General features: G+C 46.2%; 1 protein-coding gene across 1 annotated transcript; it reads right to left on the bottom strand.

The window, feature by feature from the left end:
- Positions 1–2: 2 nt before the first annotated feature.
- On the bottom strand, positions 3–1624 carry LOC131212579 (actin maturation protease). The gene is made up of 4 exons (XM_058206495.1): positions 1582–1624; positions 640–1421; positions 438–534; positions 3–374 (listed from the first exon to the last, which is right to left on the bottom strand). Exons 2-4 carry the CDS (start codon positions 1218–1220, stop codon positions 153–155), a joined length of 900 nt encoding a protein of 299 aa, XP_058062478.1. The 5' UTR covers positions 1221–1421; positions 1582–1624; the 3' UTR covers positions 3–152.
- Positions 1625–11762: the final 10138 nt, after the last annotated feature.

Here is an 11762-nt window from a genome sequence, read left to right on the forward strand (position 1 = left end):
AATTCAATAAATAGAGTGTGTCTATGGACATAAATAAATATCTCTCTCAACAAATCAAACTCTGCCGGTGGTGGGTTTTGAACTGTCTTGTGTCGCGCAGGTCCTTGCCGATAAAAAATGGCACGTGGCCCACGCGGGGTAGCTGTGCGATCTCAGAGAACGATCTCGTTCTTGGCCTTGTAGTTCTCGATCATGATGAACTTACACCGCAGCCCATTGCAGCCACCCATGCCGCCCTCCGGCAGGATGAACGTTTCGTTCGGGTGCCCTGGTGGCTGACAGAACTCGACTAGATTAGCATTGCTCTTGGCCAGCTCACGCAACGACCAGAGTGCGAGGTTTTTGGATTTCCCATGTCGTGCAAACACGTAAAACTAGAAACCAAAGAAGGGAATTAAGAACAGGGATGGAGTACATTGCACAGTGGAAAAGCTTACATCTTCGAACTCGTCGATCAAATATCCAACGACGAGTGCCCAATGGGCGCGGTGACCCTTGTTGAGACACGGGGTGTGATTCTTATCGGGATCGTAACTGTGTGGTGAAAGTTAAGGAATATTTAGCACAGAAAGAGCCCGCAGTTGAGCTCACGGCACGCTGAGGGATAGAGAATTACGGAACTGGTTTGAAAAAGGATACGGCACTAAAAACATGGCGCCGAGGCGCAGCTTGATCTGGATGTTGGGATCATCCATCCATCCACCGACCAGCGCGTGGGTAACGGGTTTGTACTCGACGAGGTGGCGGTTCTCCTCGAGGACAATCGCGAACAGGTCGTTCAGCTGGCGGGCGCTAAACATTTCGCCGTTCTTCGAGTAGCCGTGCCGAACGGCCAGTTCGAGTAGCGCGCTGGCCGACGGAGACCCATCGAAGATCATGCTGAGCGCGGTGAGACCGCAGGTGGGCCCATTCTGCAGAATCGGTTCCACGTTCTGGACCCGTAGTTCACGCGGTGGCGCATACTGGCAGACGCGATGCAAAAAGCAGGCTTTCTGGATTGCCGGGTACTGCGTGGCCCACACACACTCGCCCGACGAAAGGATCACGCTATGGTTGGGTTTGGTGGGGGCGCCGCTCCGCAGATTATTGCTGTTATCGAGCACATCCAGGTTCAGTTCGGCGAGCGGCGTTTTGGGCGTCAAGCAAACCGTTCTCAGCGGTGGCAGGGTGGTCGTTGGTGAAGGTGGTGGTGGCGGTGGCGACGGAGGACTGTTCGACATCCGTAATGAGCACTTTGCACAATGGCCCGGGAAAGAAGGCAATAGGATAGCGCAGGACGTGTGCGAGTGTGCAGGTGGCTAACGGAAGTACTCGGATGCCGCCAGGGTGAGGGGAATTAACACAGACAGACAGGAAAGGAGAGCCCTCAGGAGGGGGCTTCTTCGGAGAAAGGACAAAGGACGGATTGTGGACGGTGTGTGCTGGTGGTTCACCATAGTGCGAAACGGGAGTACAAAAAAAAGGAATTAGAATGGAGTGGTCGGTGATGAGTAGGGACAGAATGATGCAGCGAGCAGGTGCGGGATCAAGGATCAAGGATCAGACGGGGCTCTTTCTTTTAATCCAGAGTAGATAACTTACCTGACGAAGCGCAGCAAATTATTTCTTACGAGCTAGAATAATAATAAACGAGTGACATTCTTAACAAAGAACTGTCAAAAATAGAATTCGATGCAAAGATAAACAAATACAAGCTCAAAAAGTAGCTCAAATTTGTGGGGTTGCATGCAGCGCTCAGAATGTGGCTTGCAACAGGCTTGCGCGCAGCTACCGACTTGTACGCAATCAATCGTGGGTTTTCAATCCATCTGCATTCGCATCCAGCATTCGGAATTAGTGGGAAATTATGGGAAATAGTGGGAATTTATGGGAATTATTTAAGGAAAAAGAGGGAAAAAATATATAAATATAAAAATATATCGATTATAGATATATATTATCTTACTTTATCGATTGATAAGAATGAAAGATTGAACAACGATTGAAGGATTCTGTTTCAAATAAATTCATTAAAAAAATAAATAAACACAGATAGTTAGTTAGTTCAGATTGGTGTATCATTATCATTATCATTATCATTATCATTATCATTATCATTATCATTATCATTATTATTATCATTATCTTCATCATTTTTCAGAATTTCTCTGTGGGCATAATAAACGGCCCTTTTCATACTTTTATCGAAGAACTTATATTCTACCTGAGGATGGAATTTTTTTACCAAGTTGTACATTTTCTTAACGCACCCATTCCTCTCTTTTTTAAAACTAATTTTTTACCATTGCGCCTTTCGTAGGTGCATTTATCCAAAAATACAGGAGAAAACAACTTATATGCTAGGAAAACGATAAATTGGTGTGCATTGAACTGCTCGTTGTATTGAACTGCTAAATTGGTTATAGACGTCGCTAGCTTGTCTACTTCCTCCGCCGACGCCTCATTCAGCTGTTCTAGCTGCTTTTCGTTTGTTACAGGTAATGATAATAGATGAGAATTTTCTGTATCTTAGTGGTACCTCAGATGAATGCGCATTGGAATATCTAAGAACTGGTTTCAACGGCGAGGTTTAATCTATGTATTTTTTCTACGTAACGGTAAGGGATCCTGGAAGCGATCCTGTGCGTGGCACTCGTATTCTTTGATCTCGTAAATCACCTCCTAGACTCCTCCTCCTAGTAGAAGACTCCTTGCTATCGCTCAAGGTTTCGTTTTACTTATCACAACACAGAAGACGGCGAACATTTTCGGGGTCTAATGCTTAACTTACTTTATACAAGATACAGGTTATGGTGGTTATGGTTTTGATGCGATTTAGGATAACTTATCTAAATTGCCCTCTTTTTCCGTTAGGCTATATTTACAATTTAGTCTCACAGTTCATATACTTGTACTTGTTGAAGACCTACATCACTACAGATGACTGCCGAACGGTTTGGATTGAGTTCGACCAGTTTATTATGATCATTGTGATAACACAAAATCTCTCCATGGAATAAAGTCACGAGAGTATGACATATTCAGAATAGGTGAATAATGATGATAAATTATAAAGGAATAATAACATATCCAAGGCTAAATCCAGGGCACTAACTTGAGTGGGAAAATATAAGTTGCTAACTACTGGGCTCTACTTATTATTATTACAACGGATAGCGCCGTATTCAGAAAACAACTTAAAGTTTTATTCTAGTTGATATAATACATAAGCTCGAACCAACACCTTTCGCAAATTATTGGTTTCAATCACAGTTGACTCAAGTAAATGTATACATTTGTACACTAATAATTTTTAATACGTACTTTACTAAATTTATTTCCAATACTTTTGATCTACAGTACAGATAGGTGAAGAGAGCTAAAATAAATCAACCCTTGAACCTTGTAGTTTGCCTTATGAGTGAAGTAGCAGAGTATGACTTAAGTTAGACTAGAGGGATTATTGGAAACAATCATAACTAACATCGTAAAAGAGAGTATTTGATTAAACCGTCAGTCTACCAGTGCTCGAAGTATCCAAACATTGCTAACTCAGTTCTCAGCATAATAGATCCATTATAAGCTCCTTAGCTGGCTTTTTCCATGGCGCACCCATTCCTCGAACTGTTGCTGATGATGATCTTTCAAATCTTGTGTTGACGGTGCATGCATTCAGCTTGGCTTCAGGTTATGTTCAATCAAACACATCCAATATTAACCTTCGGTGATGTAGTCGAGCCAGACACACGAAAACCGGCCCCAACAATTCGGCCACAATATTGGAACTTTGTTTTTAGAAGAGAGCTGCCCGAATGCCACAGCCCAGAGAGAGAAAGGGAGAGGGAGCATTAAAATGGGCGCAAACGGTAGCATCACAGCCTGGTCGGCGATGGCCTGGCGTGGCCGGAACTGCTATTTCACCTGCGACCGGCCGGCGTATTTCACGCTTCCGGGCACTTTAAACCGGGACATTGTCCAGCGAAACGAAAAATCGAACCACGGCGGCCATACCGCGGGGAGTTCGGTGTTCGGTGGCGAAGTTTTGCGTCACTTGCCACAGTTTTGGTTTTTCCATCCCGCGGCAGGAGGGGGTTGGAGGGGGACCAGGACTTTCCGTTGTCCGCCGGGAATGGTTTAAACCACGGGTACTACCCGCCCGGTCCCGAGCATAGCCGAGTTTAACGGTCTCCAAAGTTTTCTCCGTGGGGTGTATCAAACCCGATGGAATGCAACTTGGAAAAAAAGAAACCAAACGAAAGGGAAGGAAAAATACTGAAAAGTCCGCAGGCGAAGCGATGAAAAAACATCGGAGGCAATAGCGAGCAAAAAACCGGAGAAGAAATAAAACCTGCAAACCAGAGGCGATCCAGTTTTATGCGTCTCCATAATGGAACGGTGCTAGCAAGACACGGGGCCAGGAAAAACTTGCGAAACAAGCTCGAAAATCTCGGACGGGTCATTGGCTATCGGATGGCCGGGATCAGCGGTCGCTGCGAGCCGAACGTCACTACGGCAAACCGCCGGCATCCGAAAGCAGCTCGGACACGGACGGCACCTAGTGAAGCCGTCAACCGAAAGAGGACCAGTTGCGGAGAACAAAAAAAGGGAAATCATAAAAGAATGACCAAGCCACCGGAGTCAGCGACCGGCCCTGTCGGTCCGCCGAGCGGCCGGTACGTGGGGATCCACTTCCGGTTGGAGATAAGCGCGCCGTGCGCGAGTGTCGCCAACGGCGCTTTAAAACAACGGCAGCGAAAACAAAAAAGAAACAAAGGGGGACCCAGAACACACAGGTGCAACAAAACGGTAAACAATCGGAAGATGCCTATTTTGCAGGTGACTTCTACGGTTATGGACTTTTATTGGGTGGCCCGGTCGGAGCGACCGGGCAGCTGCGGCATCCGAGAGCGATGGCGTCGGTTTAGTACCGCCGTCCGAGTGTGTAGCCTGGGTTTTTGTAGAGGGCCACTTCGAAGGAACGGCAAAGCCCGGACCGGGGACTTGACGGAAAACATGACGTTCGACGAATCGTGGTGCGTTCACCGCGTTCGATCTGCCTCTACTTTTTTGCTTTCGCAACTCGCCTCGCGGCCCGACTCTGTGGTTCTCCGACCCCGGCACGTGTTCCGTGGCCCTTCGGGTTGGGTCTCTATTTGCGAACTTCTTTTTCTCATTGCCTTTGATCTGTCCGCTACGTGGTTGGCAGGGCTTCTGATGTCAGCGCTGCATGTTTCTTGCGCTGTTACCGGCAGATATCTCCTGTTCCGTTTATCGATAATGCCGCCGGACCTGCATCGATGAACTAGACAGGTGGGCCAAACCAAAGAAGTTCTTTAAGCACTGTTTCAATACGATTAGCTCCCGGAGCACCCCGTACGTAGGCAGGGGCAGGATGCTGATGAAGTCCTATAATTGAAGCTTTAAACCACCACCGGCGCCGGCATCACTACCGGTTCGGTTCGGTTTAGGCTCCAATGAATTCCGACGAACAAGCCGCCGGCGTGTTTCTTCGCACACGCAGAAGCTGACGCACGGGAATAGCTTTGCCGGGTTCCGGGAAGCCTTTAAAGCCTACGTGTCTTCTATGAATCGGGCTACGAATAGCCTTGGTCACTCTCTCGGGACAGGCACGGCCGGAAAGTTGGGAGTGTTTGTGCTTTCGTGGAACACTAATTCCCTCTACGAGTGCAGTGAGTCTTTCACACTCGAGACCGCCCCCGTCGTTGTTTTAATATCGTCAAGTTTTTCTTGAAATTTTCTTCCCTTTGGTGGGTGCGGTATCAAAATAAAAGCATTTAATCGTTGAAAGAAACGTTGTCTTAGAAACGGTGATGAGGCCTAGCCTAGCCGACAGTGTGATTGCTACTTCATGCCCTATTCTTCGTCTTCAAGAAGTGCACGATGATGGCTGTTTTCATAATTCGGATCTCCAATCGCAGTGCAAATGTATGCAAATGTAATGCAAATGTAAACAAATGGAGATCGGTGACTACCCGAACAAAAAAATCGCTCAATTTTTCATTTTTCTAGCCGCGGATTTCGACTCGTGAGATGCCCCCTCTCAGTATGGCGGTTTTACCGCTATAAGCTGAGTTCTGTGCAAATAATAGAGGAAGACTGTATGCGAGGGAGTGCCTTATAGCGGAATCCTGAAGCTTATAGCGGAAGAAATCGTATGGGCGCCGTGAGTGTTTTCCCCTACATTTTTATTCTTTCTTCCCCTCATCCCATACACCCTCTCAATGAACTGTCAAATCGTTCTGCTGTTGTAAACAAAGTGTTGCATTTATTCAGTTTTTTACAACAACGATTTTTGAACAATTGTTTCACTTTTCTATATGGCACTGTTTTTTGGCAAATGTTTAGCACTGCGTTGTCGCTTTCGATATTCCGCTTGCATCGTCGTATCGTTCGCTCCATCGTAATCGTCCGCTGTGTTGTCGGCATTCAATAGCAGGATGACACTTTGTTCCATTTCATGGTCGGCTGAAAATGTAAACAAATGCGGTTTACTTTTACGATTTAGAAGTAAATACCTCTCAAGAAATGCTTCCCGATGCTTAAATTTACTTACCGAAATAAGCAACAGCTTAGAATTCACTATTAAACATTATTTTTACACCAATATTTGAACCTCTTCGAATTGCTTGCGTCGTGCGTCGTACGTTTTGTATGAAACTAAAAGGTTCGAACAGTTTGACGTTGGAGTGCCGGACTGGATGCTACATGAGCGTGACAGAGACAAAAAAGTTGTTCGGTGTTGCGCTTTCTTTCTGGCCTTTGGTGAGAAACGAATCGGCGCTCAGATATTTCGTCTCACTATAGAAAATATGAGTGACTTTTTTGTTCGGGTAGTAAGCGCTCTATCGATAATCATTTTAAGACTAAAAACTTAACCACATAAATTCCGCTGATTGAAAATTGTGTCCGGGATTGAATCACTTAAAACAATGACAATCCACCATAAAGTTGTTGTTAATTCTTGAGTTGAAGCAAAATAATGCTAGTCCTAACACATCCTGTGCTCAGTTTCACCGATGGAGACGCCTGGTCGCTGTCGTGAAGATGGACACGCCTGGTGGTTGGTGGCTCACGGGAAACGAACCGAATTTTCTCGAACGACGCAACCAAGGAATCGACACAATTCGTAGTCACCAAGAGCATTGGATTTTAATTTCTTACCCAGCGGTCGCTCTGGCGCGAATCTCTAAATCTCCAACTGGTCATAACTTACGAGAGGCGTACCAAACTAGGGGTAGCCAGCGGTGTGAATTGTACTCACGCGACGCCGCCTGCGTTCGACCGCGCGTCAAGCCACAGTGCCACGCGTATGTCCTTGTGGAAATCCCCTCCGGAGTGTGGCGTTTGATTGCGTGAATAAAATTTTCATCGCACGCCACCACCGGAACCGCGGAAGGTGCGCGGAATCGAATCGGCACGGAACGACCGGAGCGGCACGGTCGGTCGGTTGGGGATTTGAATTCGAATCGAGCCGGTTTAAAGCACGGGTGAGCGACTTTTGTTACTTAATTTTTCCGTGGCGTGGCCACCGCCCACTCCATCTCGAAAGCCGACCAGCGGCCACCGATGGCGGGGCGTCGATGAGAGCTTGAAAGGTCAACGAGGGGCTTACAAAATGAAGCAAACGGAGTGGAGCGGAGAGAGCGAAAGAAGAAATCCTCCATATTTTATGATGTCCCAAAGCCTGATTTCTGGTCGATCGTTACCAAAACAACCGGGGCGAAGGCCGTGGACGCCCCAGCACTAACGATAACGGCCGCCCCGTTACGGTGCCCGCCTTATGACACCGAAGGGCCAACGTAAGGGCCTCCTCCTTACGCCTGCTTAGCTGCTCGTCCTGCTCGCCACCTCGCCCTTGGCAGCAGGAAATGAACGTTTTATTGATGGGCATATGATATAAAACACAAACCCTCGGATGTCGTCAAAGGACGCGGCGCACAATCTTGGAGTTCGACCAATTCGTCTCACGCGCGTGTTCGTATGTGTGCAGTAAAAAATGTGTCTGTGCGGGGTTTGCGGGTGAGCTCCGGCAAAGTGCTGGGCAAACCGGACTCGGGCGCTGGCCCCAGATGTCAGGGGCCATCGATTCCGTCCGAGCGTTCGCCGGAAGCTAGACAAACAATCGATTGCTGTAATGTTTGCTTTTGGATTTCAAACATCACGCACCAACACCGGATGGCGAGGTGTGGGTTGACACGGCGAGCGAGTGGGGGGCCAGTGACTCCGCCCGGCCTGGGCCTTCCGAGAAGGCACCGGAAGCGTGGAACATAATCGAATATCGTTCGCTCGCTGCGCAAGGCACACAGGCACACGCAGGGCGCGTTTGCTTAAGGCGTTGGAACACTCGATACCTTTAGTGCCACTTTGGGCGAAGCGAAGGAAAATCCGGGGCCGTTCCCGGGAGGGCGCCGCAAGGCAATAACGGCAGCATCAACTGCGCGGCCGAGCAGAGATCGATAAACTGCAAGCCGAATTGCAGCATAAAAGTATTTACGGTCGGTGATCAGTCGGAGGCAATTGTGGTTGATCGATGCTTTACACACGGCGGCATCGTCGGCAATTGTCGGCCACGCAAGGAGAACCGACGGTGGCCCGATTTCACGCCTCCGTGCCCCGTGCCCCGTGTGGTAACATTTGTAATTTTATTGATTGTCGATATTGCGCGTTGGGAAGCAATTTCGGGCGCAACGATGTGTTGCTTGCCACCGCGCGAAGGTAAGTAAGAAATATATATTTTATTGCATCTAATGCATACGGGTGTGTTGCGAAATCTATCTTGTGTGCGGAAAACATTGCCATAAAGATGGCCACTCTGGAGCTTCTGCTTCGTGCGCGTGCTAGTGGAGTGTAATTTATCGCCATTCACGCCGGGGGTACAATGTTTGTGGTTAGACTTGACTTTGGAACTTGAATTGTGATGAAACACTTTCGAGCCAAAGCATTTGCAAATGAACGAAATTCACTCGTTGCTGGTTGATTGGGCTTCTTTAGCCGATCCAGCGATCCAGCTTCTAAACATCTACATCAACATCAATGAGCTACTTTCTGATATTTTTGGTTTTGTTTTCTAGTGCCAAATAACGCAAAAAAAAACAAACGAGATTAGCATACAGCTTTTTCTTTTTTGTGAATGTTACACAATGCAATGGAAAATAAATTTTCACGTTGCACTACGTTGCAGATTGCTGCGTCCTTAGTTGTCTCTAAACTAGGTTCTGTGCCCGTTAAGTATATGAAAACATGAAATCGTTATGTAAACAAGTTACTAACTATTTTTAAATACTTATTTTCCCTTATTCATTCTTTATAAGAAATAGTCAGGATTGGATTTATTTTAGTAAGCTGATTCCCAAAAGAACGACTGAATCGATTGTTCAATGCGTTGAAGTTACATAGTTTTTAACCATTCTTATGTCACTACTTCTCGAAACTGCGCAAAACAGGCGAAAATGTATAAACGAGTCGTTTTTGAGCGTCGCGATCATTCTAGTAAACAAGATGGAACGAGTTCGTGTTCGTGATCTGCACAGGAAACAATATAAAAAAGCATAATTAGATATTTCTCAAATGGCACTCGAATAGGATGGTTCAGCTTCATTTCTCGCTAAGCAAAGCATAGCTGTGTTCGTAGCGTAAAACAAGTATGAAATTTTACAGAAATAAAACAATGGGCCCAATGTTATTGGACTTACTGTTGCTCGTAATCAAATCACATTGTCAATCATTGAGTGTTTGCGTATTAAGCTTGAAAATCCTTGCTTCAACTTTCAACATATGCTCAGCTTTTTGCCACCTGTTTACGGGTGGAAAAACTTTCATCGCAATTTTTTATGCACCAGGTGTTTGAACGCGAAATGTAGCGAACCGTAAAGCATTACACGAAATAAAGCAGCGTTAAGCACTGGATACCGATTTGACAATGTAATGATTTTTAATGGTTTTAATTTAAGAATTTTACATCTTTAACTTTTCGGTAGAATGGTATTGTTAATATAATTAAAATGCGGTATTGTAACGTTTCTTTACTATTAAGTTGGCAAAACTGTATGAAGTCACGATGAGAAATCGCTGCTTATCCGCCATCATCCGTCCGCGGTGCTTCGATTCATCGGCCTCTAAGCTACATACGTTAACTTGAGTCCATCAAGTTGAGTACTAAATCTGAAGTTGATGCTTAATAAGGATCTGTACGTTCTAATAGTAAAAAAATTAATTGAGCAAAAGATGATCACAAATTTGACAGTTATCTGTCAAATACTTTGTTTACTACTATTTGTATTTGGTACCTTTGTAGAGTCGTTTGAGACTCTTTTTAAATCTCGCGATTCACCATTTGGTTTGGTAGAGAATAGTTTGTATTAAATTTCATATTTTTAATTAAAATTGTTCGAAATGTTGCTTAAAACGTACGACAACCAAATTTAACGCAAACCACAGCAATTTACTTTCTGCACTCTAAGAAACACTTCAATTGAGGAGAAAATTTATTAAATAATAAACTTGTAAGGGAATCGTCAGTGCTGTTCACACGAATTACTTTTGAACGATGTTGGTCGTTGTTAATGTTTCGATGGAACCAGCTCTCCGATGGAACCAGCATTTGGTAAAAGAGATCAACTAATGGTGAAAAATGTATTTAATACGACAACCGAAACAGCTGCAAGCCGTGGGAAAATAAGAAAAACCTACACCGAACTATCTCCGTAACGCAGAGCTCATCTCAATTTTCCCATAATGTTATTGACCCAATATTTACAATCCTCTTGCTGATAATGTTCCCCCCCCCACCCTTCGCGTGAGTGGCACGGCGAAAGATCTGCACGAGATAGTGAGAGTGGGCCATTCCACTATACTCCGATGTTAGGGGGCTCCGGTATCAGTGCATTTATCCCTGGCAAGTGAAAAACAAACACGCCCCATGTCCCACCATTTCCGTCCCCACGGTTCATGGTGCGCGAATCTGAACCTCACGAAATCGAACTGTGCCCGAACGGTGCGCCATTTTAGCTCGCTAATTCACCGACACCGGCGACGATGTGTGAATCGAAGACGTACTTCCGGCGCCACCGGAAACAATCTGAAGGAAATGAAAGCACCGATCGAACGTGCAACATATCGGGCCATGTCGTTTATTGAAAAGCGGATTAATGTACCGCAAACTGTTTAGTCGGCGTGTGAGTGGGTGTGTATGGTTCACTGTATTCGTTCGTCCCTTAAAATGCTCACTCATCGCACGCGAATCATTACGCGCGGTGGCAACCGATAGATAGTGGCGGGAAAGGGCGCCACTCTGACTTTGTGATGGGGGCTCGAGTCAAGTCAGGCGAAGCTGGCACGGGAAAGCCGGAACATTCGGCCCAGGGATTATCGGCCCAGGGGATTCGATACCGGGGTCGAACCGAGGTCCTTTCGGAGGGGGATCAGACTGCTGTTGACTTTACCCCATGTACGTAGCGCTCTCTGTTGGTGGTGGTTTGGGTGTTTATTTTAAAACCATTGACCCAGAACACGCTCAAACCCGGCGCTGGTTACGGGAATGGGATCCTTTTGCTTGCCGCCATTACTATGTATCGTCGCTTTTGTTTTGCGCCGTGAGATGCGTCTCCACATACACGAAACATAATGATGATGGAAAAGCGGAACCTGGTATCGGAGTGGCGTTTGTGTATGTGAAGACAGAAACAAGATGGCGATGGAATTATGGCGCAACCGGATCCGGTACCGTCGCCGCCTTTGAGAACTCAGTCGGCGAAGGCCGGGAA

This window comes from Anopheles bellator, chromosome 2 (assembly GCF_943735745.2).
Source record: "Anopheles bellator chromosome 2, idAnoBellAS_SP24_06.2, whole genome shotgun sequence".
NCBI classification, from domain to species: Eukaryota; Metazoa; Arthropoda; class Insecta; order Diptera; family Culicidae; genus Anopheles; species Anopheles bellator.

Coding starts and splice junctions, on each gene's coding strand:
- LOC131212579 (XM_058206495.1), bottom strand. CDS start 1,220: ATGTCGAACAGTCCTCCGTCGCCACCGCCACCACCACCTTCACCAACG. Junction 535..639: donor GGCGCCATGTTTTTAGTGCC/GTATCCTTTTTC, acceptor TTCACCACACAG/TTACGATCCCGATAAGAATC. Junction 375..437: donor TGATCGACGAGTTCGAAGAT/GTAAGCTTTTCC, acceptor TTTGGTTTCTAG/TTTTACGTGTTTGCACGACA.